At 35.6% G+C, this 15,531-nt stretch overlaps 1 protein-coding gene across 1 annotated transcript in view; it reads left to right on the top strand.

The window, feature by feature from the left end:
• LOC149827940 (uncharacterized) overlaps positions 1 to 12,536 on the top strand; it is a 97,158-nt gene extending 84,622 nt beyond the window's left edge. The window contains exon 9 of the mRNA XM_090019737.1: positions 12,170 to 12,536. Within this exon, the coding sequence (XP_089875863.1) occupies positions 12,170 to 12,213 (44 nt within the window). The 3' untranslated portion in view covers positions 12,214 to 12,536. The remainder of the gene's footprint in view (positions 1 to 12,169) is intronic.
• Positions 12,537 to 15,531: the final 2,995 nt, after the last annotated feature.

The raw sequence follows: 15,531 nt of genomic DNA, 5'->3' as shown, positions 1-15,531 counted from the left end.
GTCGGTTCTGAGGTACGGGTTCTTTCTTTTGAATCATGTGAGAAATCGGATACTGATTCGATTTTCATGCAATATTTAGTGCAAATCCATGGTTAAAGAGTGAATCTATGTGTTCACTATGTTAAAATGTAAAACTGTACATATATATAATAATATTATATATATATATATATAAATACATTTTTCATTTCTTTCTTTTCTGTAAATTTTTTCCTTTATTTTTATTTTTTGTCTTTATGTCATCTAGTTCAGTTTAGAATGACTGTCCAGACTTGACTAGCAATAGAGCTGTTGGACTGACACAATCCAACAACTCTTAATAGAGCTGTTGGACTGTGTCCAACAGCTCTATTGAGTCCTCTTTCGGCTGTGTATATAAAGGGGTGCAACCCCTCTTGTATTTTATTCCAATGCTTCTTAAGCAATTGGTTTTTCATATCAATAAAGAATACATTTTTTTTTATTTTGTTTTCAGTTGTACCCTTTTTAAGGGTTATGCTTTAGTGTCATTCTTGACACTTGCCCTTGTGAATCTAAGCTCGTGTTTCGAAGATCCCCATTTCATTTCATGGTATCAGAACCGCGGAAGTACTAAATCTTGAGGAAAAGCTGCCTCGGTTTCCATGCCCATTTGCAAAAGTGTTCGCCACTTGAAGAGAAGTGTTTTATCACTTCATTGGGGAAGATTTCACGTCTTGTTGTATTATTTTTTTTCTTCTTTCTTTTTCATTTTCCTTCTTGTTTCTCTTCTATCCCTATTCTTTCTCTCCTTGTAATCGATGGATGACAATGATAAAGTCACCATCGTGCCTATGAAACTAAGCGATACGAACTATGTAACATGGGCTTCAATCATGAAGTACCATATATGGGGAAAAGGCCTATGGGGAATTGTGGATGGTTCTGATTCGGAACCTAAGCTATCTCTTACTAAAAAGGAGGGAGATAAAGAGGTCCCTCTATTAGAAGAAGAGAAAATCAAGGCTATTGCCTCATACGAGAAGAAATGGAAAGAATGAAGAATATCTCATGCGAAGATAATGTCATGGCTTATCAATAGCGTTGACATTAAAAAATGCTCATGTCTTGCCAAATTTGATCATGCCGATAAGGCATGGGAATACCTTAAGAATATGTATTCCCTTAAAGATATTGCACACGTGTGCAACCTCCAAGAAAAAGTTCGAATGATGACACAAGGAGACAAAACTATTCGTGAATATTACAATGGGTTGTCTGAACTTTGGGAAGAACTTTCCCTTTTAGAACCAAAGTGACATTGTGCCGAAAACATCGAGCTTCGTCAGAAACAACTCAATACTGAACATTTTTACCAGTTTATCACTGGATTAAGGCCGGAATTTGAAACTACTAAATCGGCCCTACTTCATCGGGGAAAAATTCCTTCTATTGTTGAAACTATTGAAGAGTTAACAATGAAAGAAAATCGTCTCCGAAAAGGTTCTTTAAAAATTGAAGATGATTCCGTTTTAGTCGTGTCTAGACCAGGGAATCATGTTCCGATCATATAGGCCTCCTCACTTTAATTGACAAAATCTTGACTTTGATAAGAAGAAAGTTATTTGTCATCACTGTCATGAACCGGGACACTACAGGCCACAATGTCCCAAACTTAAGAAGCTGAGAGGAAAAAAAGCTGCAATTGCTAGATCGGAGCCTAAAGATCAGGATGCACCAGTTTCTTTGGCCCAACTAATGGAGATTCTTCAGCCTCTCATCAAAGGTGCCTCTTTCTCATCTGAAGCTTCAACCGGCGCAGCAGCCTCATCTTTTTCTGATTTAGGTAAAATTTCTTGGCTCCTTGACTCTGGTGCATCTTTTCATATGACCCTAAATAATCAAAGTCTATCCAAATGTGTTAAAAATAAAACAAGTGTGTCAAAGGTCTTTACTGCTGATGAGACTTCTCTTGAAATAGAAGGAATAGGAAATTTTGAAAAAAATTATAAAACAAAGAAATTTTCTATTCCAGAAATTAGACATGTTCTCAAATTAAATTTAAATCTTTTATCTGTATCTCAAATTTCTGATTATGGGTGTAATATTTTCTTTTCTTCTCATGATTGTTGGGTACAGGATCGCCAGTCAGGCAAGCTGATTGGGGAAGGCCATAGAGAAGGAGGACTCTATTACATGAATTTTTTGGAAATGCCGAAGAAAGCTTTTTGTTATAATATTCAAAAAATAGAGTTGGAACTGTGGCATAAGAGACTTGGTCACCCACATATAGCCAAATTCCAACATTTTCTAAATTTAGGAAAATCTTATAACTCTGAATCATTTGATTGTAAAGATTGTATTCTCGGCAAAATGAAAAGATTACCATTTCAGAACAGAACCTTTTTCTCTTCAAGACCACTTGAATTAATACACTCGGATGTTTGAGGTCCTGCACCAGTAATTTCTAAAGGAGGATTTGTTTACTATGTTATTTTTGTCGATGATTTCTCCCGACATACGTGGATGTACTTTCTCAACATAAGTCTGAAGTATTTTCATACTTTCAAACTTTTCATAATATGGTTAAAAACAAGTTTCAAAATGATATTACTATTTTTCGCACAGATTCAGGGGGAGAGTTTTTATCCACAGATTTTTAAAATTATCTTAAATTGCATGGCATCACACATCAAAGATCTTGTCCTTATACACCTCAACAAAATGGGCGGGCAAAACGAAAACATCGCTATATTATAGAAACCACTAGGACTTTATTAATAGCAAATCAAGTCCCGAAAGACTTTTGGGCAGAAACTGCCTTAACTGCCACCTATCTCATTAATAGGATGCCATCTTCTTCGTTACAAAATATTACTCCCATTGAAAAACTTATGAACATTTCTCCAGACTACTCTAGACTAAGAATATTTAGGTGCAAATGTTTCATATTTACTGATAAAAATGATAAACTTTTTCCTCGTGCGATTCCCTGTGCCTTTTTAGGATATGCTGAAAAACAGAAAGGTTATAGATGTTTTGACTTCAAAAATAATAGACTATATGTGTTTAGAAATGTTTCCTTTCTTGAAAAGGAGAGCTTCTTTGATTTTAGAAAATTAAAAGACGTCACTGAGTACTCCTTTTTGCTAGATCTAACATCAACATCTGATGAATATGACCTTGACTGTAACTTTGATGATGATCAAAGAATTATTGATCTTAATGTTGAAAATGAAGTTCATATAGATACTAGTATTCAATATTCTAGGCGACAAGAGTCTAATCCTCCATGTGCACTTGAAAAATATTCTAACATTCCAACTAGACAATCATCTCGAGTCTCGAGGCCTCCAGGAAAGTTTGTATCATACGAGTTTTTCTCACCCACATATAGGGCAGTTATTGCATTAATTCATTCATATGAAGAACCATCCACATATTTTCAAGCAAAAAATGATATCAAATGGATAGAAGCCATGAAAGCTGAATTAGATCCACTTGAAAAGGCTTCTACATGGAATATTCAAGATCTTTCTCCAGGAAAGAAAACTATAGGATGTCGATGGGTTTATAAAATTAAAACCAAGAGTGATGGTACTCTTGAAAGATATAAAGCCCGTTTAGTAGCCAAAGGTTATGCCCAAGAATATGAGATTGATTATGAAGAAACATTTGCTCTGGTGGCTCGTATGACAACTGTCCGAACCTTAATTGCCTTAGCTTCTATAAAAAAATGGTCTATTTTTCAAATAGATGTCAAAAATGTTTTTTTAAATGGAAAGCTAGTTGAAGAAGTATACATGAAACCCCCTCCTGGTCTAAGTATTCCTAAGGGTAAAGTCCTTCGCTTAGAAAAAAACTCTTTATAGACTTAAACAAGCACCAAAAGCTTGGTATGATAGGTTTAGTCATGTTATGATTGATATTGGTTTTCAATTCTGTTTAACTGACACTGCTTTGTTTATTAAGAATTCTGATGCAGGGATCATTGTGCTTCTTCTCTATGTGGATGATATGATCATCACCGGAAGCGATAAACAGGGAGTTGAAACAATCAAAACACTTCTTAAATCTCATTTTGAAATGACTGATTTGGGCTTGTTGAGATATTTTTTAGGCATTGAAGTTGCTTATTCTCCTAGAGGATATTTATTATCTCAGACTAAATTTGCTCTTGATATTGTTTTCAGGTTTGGTATTACTGATGATAAGAAAGTTGACACTCCAGAAGTTGTTAATGTTAAAATGAAGATTGATGATGGAGAACTTTTTGCAAACCCTACTCCTTATAGACAGCTTGTCGGGGCACTTTCCTATCTATCCATTACCAGACCAGATATAGCAATGCTGTTCACACAGCAAGTCAATTTCAACGTGCTCCTACTTCTGTTCATATGGGAGCAGTCATGCGTATTATCAGATACATCAAGTCCTCTCTTTCACGAGGACTTTTCTTATCTTCCTCCTTTTTTCTTGATTTAATTGCATATACTGATACTGATTGGGGAGGTGATCCCAATAACAGACACTCAACCACTGGCTTTTGTGTCTTTTTAGGGGAATCATTGATATCGTGGAGGTGTAAAAAGTAGCAGAAGGTATCTCTCTCATCCACCGAAGCTGAATACAGAGCCATGGCAACCACGACCATGAAAGTAGTTTGGCTCCGGCGACTGCTTGCTGACATGGGAGCTGAAGCAACAAAGGCTTCACAAATGTGTTGTGACAACAAAAGTGTGATCCACATTGCCAGTAACAGAACATTCCACGAGCACACCAATCACATCGAAATGGATTGTCACTACGTTAGAGAGAAATATCTACACGGGATAATTGATCTGTCATATGCCACTTCAGAATATCAGTTAGCAGACTTCTTTATAAAACCTCTCGCTACTCCCCGATTTCACTTTCTCTTAGACAAACTTTTGCTCATTGTACCGTAAGTTTGAGGGAGAGTGTTAAAATGTAAAATTGTACATATATATAATAATAATAATATTATATTATTATATATATATAAATATATATTTATCATTTCTGTAGTTTTTTTCCTTTATTTTTATTTTTTGTCTTTATGTCATCTAGTTCAGTTTGAACTAGAATGACTGTTGCTAGTCAAGTCCAGACTTGACTAGCAATAGAGTTGTTGGACTGACACAGTCCAACAGCTCTAAATAGAGCTGTTGGACTGTGTCCAACAACTCTATTGAGTCCTCTTTCAACTGTGTATATAGAGGGGTGCAGCCCCTCTTGTATTTTATTCCAATGCTTCTTAAGCAATTGGTTTTTCATATCAATAAAGAGTACATTTTTATTTTTATTTTGTTTTTAGTTATACTCTTTTTAAGGGTTATGCTTTAGTGTCATTCTTGACACTTGCCCCTGTGAATCTAAGCTCGTGTTTCGAAGATCCCCATTTCATTTCAGTAAGTGTTAGTATTAGCACTGGTCCTAGAGACAACCAACACATTGTCCTTTGATTCTTTATACTCCACCATGGATTTGAGTCTAGTTTCCTCCATGCAAACTTCGGCAAGGGCCTTGTGCAAAGGAAAAGTTTTGAATCTGTGGAGAATAGCAACACACACATGCTCGAATTCAGTCCTCAATCCCTTCATAATTGAAAGAATTGGTCTTCAAAGATTTGATTGTTTCTTTGAAGATCATCATTTGGACTGTCCCAAATGGGCTCTAACTTGGCCATCTCATTCCATAGACATCATAATATTCTCTCACAGTTTTATCTTCTTGTTTATAATTCTGGATGCGGTCACGAAGCTCCCATTTGTTACCAGCATCCTTTTGAATGTATGTTTGTTTGATGAATACCCAAGCTTCATCGACTCTCTCGAATTCAAGGATTTTGGCATAATGTTTTCAATTCTTCAATTTTGGATTAATGTTTGATGAATACCCAATCCTCATCCTTTTCAAGTGTAGGTTTGTCTCTTCATTCATGCTACTCATAAATAGTAAGAGAACTTTTGCATGGCCAACCTCCCATTCCTTCATAGCTTTGCGATATTCATTCATGGTCTTTTCTCTTTCTCCATCTTTCAATGCTTTCTCTACACCATCTTTGTTCATGACAAGGATAGGCTTAGGCTTCGGTGTCAGATCTATCAACATATTGCCATAGCTCCTTCCCCATCAAGATTCTCTTAATAGTCGTGGCCCATATGTTATAGTCGTTTCTATCAAACTTAATGGAAACAACAGTAACAACTTTGTTGGCCATGAGGAATAAAAAATAGGAAGAACTAGGAGATAGTTGAGGAATGAGGAATAAAGGCAAGCAACAAGATCACCAAGAGCTCACGAACACACGAGCATCACAATCAAGAACTTCAAGGGATCAAGAGCCCAAGGCTCTGATACCATGTAATGAAATACTCCTCAAGAAAGCAATAGCGCAAAGCTACAAAAGCAAAAATACAATGGCCACTAAAGGACTAATGGTTCACTCACAAAGCCACAAAAGGGCAATCACAAGCACATGAAAAATTAATATTTGTATTAATAATATTATGCACAAAATATGCATAGTTTTACAAAGGGGCCAAATGGCCCATATATAGAACATAAAGGATACTAGTTATTCTTAACGGCTACCTAAGTGTACACAACTTATGACCAAAACAAATAAGAAAAAGAAAAAGAAAAAGAAAAAGAAAAATACATATACAAGAGATTCCTAGCATACAACCTAAGATAAAAAAGAAAAAAGTACAAAAATGTACATATTTTGACAGGTAGGGAACGATTGTTCACATGCATGCAGATTTTGATGTATGAAAGCTGCAAATGCATATCAAGAGCAGAGTTAACAACTATGTACTTTTAAGAGAAAGGTAAAACTGCAAAAGGAGATGGGAGAAAAAGCCTAGAAAAAAAATCTGTGATAATTGACAGACCAAAAATGGTGAAAGACCTAATGGCTCATGTCATGGCAACAGCGGCAGCCATAACCAAGATTTGCACAGTGCGAGAATCATGGACGGAGTTATTGCATGGTTTTGAAATTAACTTGTATTTTATCTATCAAAAAGCATGAATATGAGGAAAATTAAATTGACTGCAAAAATTATATGCGATTGATAAGGATCCGATCCCTGCAAAGGAGGCCATTAAGTTGATGTTGGAAGAAGATATTCCTCCATGGTGTCATTGTAAAATAAAAAGGCTAAAATGCCCCTAATGAGCAGAATTACACAAATACCCTTTATCGGGTATAATGAGATAAGTACATATATATGTATATATATACATATATATGTATATATATACATATATATGTATATATATACATATATTTTAACACCCCCTCAAACTTTGCATGGGGATAACGAGAAGTTTGAAGATACAAAGGAGGGTTCTCGTCTTCAAAAAAAGAAGTCATCAACATTATAGCACATGAAAGAACTTTGCATCTGTCAGCCTTTAACTGTCTTTAATAATCATCCCCAAGCTCCTTTCACGATGTATCATAGATGCTTCATTCATCCCATCCTGAAGATCCTGTGAAACAAGCCAAAAGAACTCCAAGTAAAAAGTACCTTTGTATCTTAATCAAATAAGAGATAAAAAAATGGATAATAGACCATAACATTGATTAAGAAGGACAATGATTCAAAAGATAATTTATGCATTTTGATTGAGTATTTATGCAAAACACGAATTAACCTTAAACATTGATAGAACACACTAAGTTCTTGAAGAAAGATAAGTGCACAAAGGCCACACTAAGAACATTTGACCAAAAATATCTCCAAGAACCATGTAAAAATGCCTTCAAAGATGTGCACTTCAAGCACCAACACCACAAAGGAATACGTGTGCAAAGACACACCAAGAACACTTGAATAAAAGTACTCAAAGGTACAAATGGGACACCCACAAATGCAAAAGATTGAATTTCTTAGAATAGGTGAGCACAGGCTCCCAAAATCATTCGTACAAAGGGTTTTATCAATATTTGGAAGTAAGGAGTGTGTGCACGGAGAACACTCACAAGTGCACAAAGACACACAAAATATGAGATTTGTATTAAGATCAAGTAAAAAATTTCATGTATTAGAAATATATCTAAGAAGACAATGTTCACATACGAACAAATTGCTCCCTAGGGAATGTGTACAAGAGCATACGAAAGAAAGCATGTTTAACACACATAGATCACCAATAGGGAGACATTTTATCAACAAAAGATGAGTTAATGATTTCTCTCACATCTTAGAGAGAAAATTTTTTATGCCAAACAAATGCCATATGTGAACTTGCAAGGACATGATCTAAAAAACATCCACCCAAGAGTCAAGAGCATAAAAGGAGTGTATAAAACACAAAAGTTCAAAAAGATTTAAGTCCACTTAAGAGGCAAAATAATGAGTGTTATTTTAGTAGAGAACCTTACACATTTAGGAACATCTCACTCAAATTATTGCAATTACAAAAACTCATTTTGCATATCAAATATAAAAGGTGGCCAAAATCATAAGCACTTAATATGTAGATTAAATGCCAAAAAATCAATTTGATTTTAAAATATGCATATTAATGATATGATTCACTTGTATCTTTAAAAGGCAAAATATGAATAAAATTTCACAAATTTCAACAATAGTTCATCCACTACAAGCAACTACATCATTAGTCCTCCAAAACCCACAAATCAAGTGTATAAGCTACTAGAACAAGAACATAATCATAATGCCATTAAAGGCCAAAAGATACACACAAAGGTTGTATAAACACCTCTTGTCTACATGTAATAATACTTGAAATGAGTGTATCAACGACAAGAACAAGAGAATACACGCCAATATGGACCAAAAGCATCTCTTGTCTTCGTAAAAAGACACTCAAAATCAAGTATGTTCAGCTACTAGAACAAGAGTATCAAGCCAACCATGGGCTAAAACACAATACATCTCTTGTCTATATAAAATGGCATTTGAAATGAGTGAAAGAAGCCAACCATGGGCATACATCTCATCGACTAGAACAAGGACATAAATGTCAATATGGACTAAAATCACACACCATGGTGTGAATCAACGTGCCTTGTCTACATATAATAACACTTAAGACAAGTGTGTTCAGCTACTAGACCAAGACAACAAAGCCAACAAAGGGCTATCAACACACAAAGGTGTAATAAAAATCTTGTCTACATATGATGACACTTAGATAAGAGTTATAAAAGGAGAAGACTTTTGAGGCAATAAGACTTGTAATGACAAACATATAACAAATAAAACATTGATTTTAATATACCTTAAAACATTTAAGGTTCCAACCATCATATATCCATCACAAGTTCACATAATTAAGAGCATCCATAGGAACAATGGCAAAAAATAAATGAGTGACACACTCATAATTAAAGATCACATAACAAGTCATTTTAGGGTCAAACTACAAGTTGACAACCTAAAATAACATAACACGAGGTGCACATAACTCACCTTAACAAACATCTCTAATATAACAATAATAAGGCCAAACAAATGATGCATTAAATAACATGTGATGGACAAATATAAATGCCACAAAAAGGCAATAAACACTTAAGGAATCATTTTCCGAATAGAAGTTTTTACAAAGAGGTCCGATTAAAAAATCGAATCAAAGGTCCAATATAATCAATCACAACAATGTCTCATAACAACAATTTTGCATAAACACAAATTATGCTTAATCATGATCAATTCTTTAATTTACACTAAAAAAGACTTATAATGAAACATTAAACAAATAATGCATATGAAATTTCTATATCATGTAAGAAGAGAAAGCTCACGAAAGCTCTCATAATACAACATGCTCGAAAAGGCATACATAAAATAGAGAAAATATCTCATTAAAGTGGGATAGAGTACACAAGAAGATGATTTTGAATGCAATAGGTTCAATAATGAACCAATAAACATGCACATAAAGTGCGAGTACACACACCCACTAAGGGATGAAGCCAAAAGAAGGTTATGAAATCATTTATCATAATGCAATCACATTTTAGAGAACATTGAGTTATCATGTAATGAAGCAAAAGGTGGTCTTCCACAAAAGTTCTTCAAACACTCAAAAGGAGGTGTCTAAAAAACACTTTAAGCAAAACCCATAAAAAGGGTAAAAGAGGAACAACACACATGAATAAACAATTTTATTTATGTAAAAGAATGCTTAACAAGCATTACAAAACGGTTATCAAAATGTATTCACGACAATCTAGAGATGAAAAATCTAGAACCATTCTCAAACATTGAGAACATCTTAATGCTATCAATTGTAATACAAAAATACATATTTTCAAAAGATGACACAAGAGAGTTTTAACAAGGAACCAAGGCATATGCATAGATAAAAGAAACAATATGAGAGACTAAGTGCATACATTCTCATAGAAAAAGCACTCATGCAATAATTAAAGCCATATGTCTCATAAAATAAACATGCTTTTAATCAAGTTTAAGCATATATGCAAATGATTATATAAAATTTTACATTTTTAAGCATGTAACGAATCGAGAATTTCAAACATGAATATGCATGTCTATCAAGGATGAAATAAAAATTGTATTTTGATGATTATCATATATATATATATATATATATGTGTGAAAAACAAGTTTATATTTTATAAAATAAGACATCATTATCAAATCAATAAGATAAGACAATGATTGACGAAACATCTAGAATAAATAATTCATGGTTATATATATATATATATATATATATATATATATATATATATATATATATATATATATGAGTTATTTTCAAAAAAAGGCTTCAAGATTCAAAACATACTACATATATATAGTTTCCTTAAATAAGTTTAATGACGGTTAAAATACTATTTTAGAAAAAAAACCATACATTTCCATATATTTCCTTTCAAAACATACTACATATGTATATATGTTTACATATATATCTATATATATATTCAATGGTAGAAAAAAAACAAGTGTTTTTCTCATGTGTAATGCTTGGGCAAAATACTTGAAAAGTGTAAGAATAAATGCCAAGTAATCCCAAATAGAAGGAAGAGAGATAAGAGATAACAAACGCTTCATCAAAACATAGAGAAAGAAAAGAGATAACAAAAACTTCACCACTTTTTCGATTTTTTGAACATCACGCTTTCCGATGCACCGAAGGACTAGCTTGATTATAACCAAGCTCTGATACCATGTAAGAAAGTATGCGGAAATGAATTGCAAGAATGCATAATGCATTCATAAGGTCCAACATTGGACAAACACAACCCCACAATGGAGAATAACAAAATGGTCCACTAAGGGACACCACAATAAGCCTACGAAGAGGCATAAGTTACATATGCTTTATTGAATGAGGGCCTAAAAGGCCATCCCTTACATGGGGGAATACCCCTCTATTTATACACAAAAGAGTGAGAAAGAGTGAGAGAGAGAACATTGGGAGGCCCAAAAGGGACTCGTTGGGCCCCCAACGGTCACATTTGTGACCGTTGGGGGTCCAACAACTCCTTTGGTTGGGACCCCCAATGCAATGCATTAATGCATTTTACAATAAATGAAAAATAAAAAAGAAAAAGAAAATGTAAAATAAAATACATGTAAAAAGATGTAAAAAGACTAAAATGCCCCTAATGAGCAGAATTACACAAATACCCTTTATTGGGTATGATGAGATAAATACATATATATGTATATATGATTACATATATTTTAACAGTCATAATCTGGGGTCAAGTGTTTCTTGATTGAGTTATAACATGATAGGTCCTGAGACTTTTGCTTCTTGGATCCATGGATTTTGACAAGTATCACCCTAAATTGGAAATAACCAACTTAAAGACTGAATTTGGACATGGAAAATTTGGATCTTTGTGTTCTGCAACATGTTTCTTGACTAACATTCATGAGTAAATTACATTCTGGTCCTGCTGCTCTTTACCTTTATTCTTGTGTTTGTGGCACCAGCTCTTTTCATCCAATTACTAAAAACTTGGTTCCATGGCCCACAGATGGTTTCCTAGGAAGCTTCTGATAATCAATTTTCCTTTTCTTGTCATTCTTGCATTTCAAAATAGAATTTTCACATAGTAATGTAATACACTACATTGAACACAATTCTGAAAGCAATTATTCAGCACTGGATTTATTATGGCTGAATCTGTCTAATTCATGTGCCATTTTCTGTTTCTTTGCAGCCTCAGGGAATATCCGGCAGCTCTACTGCCTGCAAGGAGATTGATATGCAGGAAGTTACAAAAGTCAGATATGACTATTTGGGAGCTTGTAAGTTTAGCTTCTGATTTCCCTCAATCTTTGACTTCCTTGGGTCTAAGCTATCAGTCTACACTTGTTTGTAATATTTTTAGACTCATCTGACAATGGATTGTATTTGGGAATTGAGTCGTAAATTCATGTATCTTATTCATCCTGGCTCACCTCCTTGCAAAACCCAGACACAGGCATGTTTACTTCGAGCTTTGTTGTAAATATGCCAGGAATTTGCGGGCAATAACAGCCTTGTGGGTTGGTAAAACACCAATATGATTTTTGATGCTGATGCAAGTTACTGTTTTTTTTTAGAATCTTTTGTATCAAAACTTGCAATTGCTGTATGTCTATTACAAGCTTTAATGTAAATGTATTTCAAGAATTGCACACAGATGAGAACAATGACATGGTTGAAGCACCAAGCAAATTTTAGTGTTTTGTCAGCTTTCCAGAATTGCATGGTGAGGTTTTCATTTTCCTTCATAAACTTGTTCCGCAGTTCGAGTGTTTCTGGATGTGTGGTTTAAACCTTAGAAGGGCCAACATTCTCTCTTTGATCCATAGTGGAGTAGTGCCTGATACATGGGGAATTGCAGAGAGAGAGGACGAGGGTTGAAAAGTTTCTTCTCCTCTCATTTCTAAGGCTAAATGTATCTCTCTTCAACACTTTCATATTTCATTTTCCATGTCCTGTTCTTCATTTTCTCTTCTCCTAGTTGCTTTAACTCATGTCACTATTCTTGTCTAGATCAAAACTGTTTTGCCTTGACTAGTGATACAGCTGAAGTTTCTCTTTATTATTATTATTATTGTTATTATTATTGTTATTATTATTGTTATTATTATTGATGAGGAACCCTTGCTGAAGACCGGGTCACTTAATGGGCCCACCCCCTGTGAGGTAAACCATGGGTGGAGGCACGACCACCTTGCCTTAATGATGAATTATTATATTTTTTTATGACAAGGAACCTTCGCCAAGAACCTTGTCACTTAATAGGCCCACCCCCTGCGAGGTCTATGTCCAACCTCCTTTACGTGGCCCACCTGTGGAAACTACTGACACACCCGCATGCCAGCAGGGCTCAAACTAGCCTTTTCATCTCAAATGCCTTCACGCCCACCCCGCTGGCCACACGGGCAACCCTTGTGGTGGTAGAATTGTTCTTTTACTTTCTCCGACATTTTCTTCTCATCTGTTCTCTAGTAATTTTTTTTTCTCACCAAAAGGTTCGCGCCACTCAAATTTGTTTCGCTACTACAATTTTATAAAAGCTTCCCTTCAATCAAAGAGAAATATGCTTGGTGAAAAATGCACCAGTAGCTTCTCGCCATTGCTTGCACTAAATGCCAATTCCGTAGGTCTTGCTTACATTAAACTGCTATCTATTTTGTAGGAACCTAGATATAGATGTAGATACCGGTGTTGTGAGAGGCGTACACCTCAATACCTGAAGCTTACGCCTCAAAGGCAAAGCGCACGCTCAAGGTATTGAGGCGTTGCAGTGAAGTGTTTCAGGCTTGAAATGCACGCTTCACTCATGTGAAGCGCATGCCTCAAGTTGAAACGCGCTTCGCTTCTAAGGCGTGCACATCATGTTTGGAGTCGCTCAAATCGGAGCTCGACGGGCTGCTCAGATTGAGACAGAGGACGTCGGCGGTGGCGGAAGAGGGGCTGGCACTGTTGGATCGCTTGGTCGGAGGGTTGCCGGTAGTGGAGCACTTGCGCTTGAGGGTGGAGTTCCAGTGGTTCTTGATGGCGTTGTTTGTGCGGCTGGAGAGGATGCGGGTGATGGTGGCCCACTTATTGCCGTAGCGGGCGGGAGGAGGGAATGAAAAACCTTACATACGACGCCGGAGATGCCTCTGATGAGAGCTTTGTGGAGGGGGGAATCCCTGAGGCGCTCGTAGGTGACGATCCGGATGGGGGTGTAGAGGAGGTGACGAACCACTTGGTGATGTCAATGGGGAAGGTCGCACTCTCCGCCACCGATGCTGAAGCCAGGCCCACGTGCACCAGGGCGCGCTGCTCGTAGCCTCTTCTGTTCCTACGCCCCATTGATGGCCCAACACCCCTGCAACCACACCAACACCAGTCCGTTCACGATTTGGAACTTAATTGATCTTGTGAGGGCACAATTTATTTTATACTGTCATTTATTAGTAGTTTTTATTTAAAATTTTCATTATTTTATTATTTTGATCATGAAGCTTATGCTTCAATGCCTCAAGGCTTACGCCTCGCTTCGCCTCATTGCATTTAACAACCTTGGTAGATACAATACGGTCCTTGACATGAATACTTGATTTTTATAAAAAAAAACTAGGACATGTGCACACATTGTTTTTTTTAAATATTTAGCATACAAATTTAATATTTTCAACATAGAAATATATAAATCAAGTGCATGTATATATATATATATATAATTAAAATAAACTTAAACATTAATAAAAATACAAAATAATCATAAAAATAACAAAGTACAAATGTACTATTAAAGATATCCTTGTTGTCCAACACGTCATAGTGTGCCCCGTAGACACAGGACGCCAAGTATGGCCACTGCATAAATTAATCTTTGTTTTAGGATCTATCTATTGTACTATGGCTCTTTAATTTCTCCTTTAGCCGTAACCTTGCCAATATAAGAATTAGAGACCGATAGAAAGGAAAGGATATGGGCCCGTGCAAGCAGGAAATAAAAAATTTCTATTTGAGTACTATCACATAAATACTAAATATATATTCTATAATATGCTTTTGTTTCACAAACGTCAACTCTTTTGCAATTTAAAGTTCAACTTTTAGGTCCCATTTGGATGACACTCAAAATCAAGACTTTGAGTGTCAAATCAAATTTTACTCATAAAATTTGGTTTGGTGATTGTTTTGGTGGCCTCAAATTAGGTTTTGCAAAACCTAGTTTCAAAACCCAGTTTTGAGAAAACGCCCCGCCCAATTTTTTATTAGAAAACCTAGTCTATCGGGTACGGGTGGTGAGAGGGAAGAAGATACCCCCATCTCTCAACGCTTCACCATACTCTTCATATGCTGGCCACTGGTCGGCTACGTTTTGGCCGTCTAGTGGTTGGAAAATAATTGAACAGTGTTGTCTTCCCCAGGTGATGTTGTCTTGGCCATTTTTTGACCAACATGGAAAATCGATGTATTTTTGAAAAATATCATGATCCGACCATTTTTCAGCTAGCCACCGGCTGGGAAATGGCAGGGCTAGTACCACCCTTGCAGGATGGTACTAATCCATTCATTTTCTACTCATCGGTT

The sequence above is a fragment of the Nuphar pumila genome, chromosome 10, assembly GCF_984573655.1.
Source record: "Nuphar pumila chromosome 10, dmNupPumi1.hap1.1, whole genome shotgun sequence".
NCBI lineage: Eukaryota > Viridiplantae > Streptophyta > Magnoliopsida > Nymphaeales > Nymphaeaceae > Nuphar > Nuphar pumila.
This window is presented reverse-complemented; position numbering and strand designations above follow the sequence as displayed.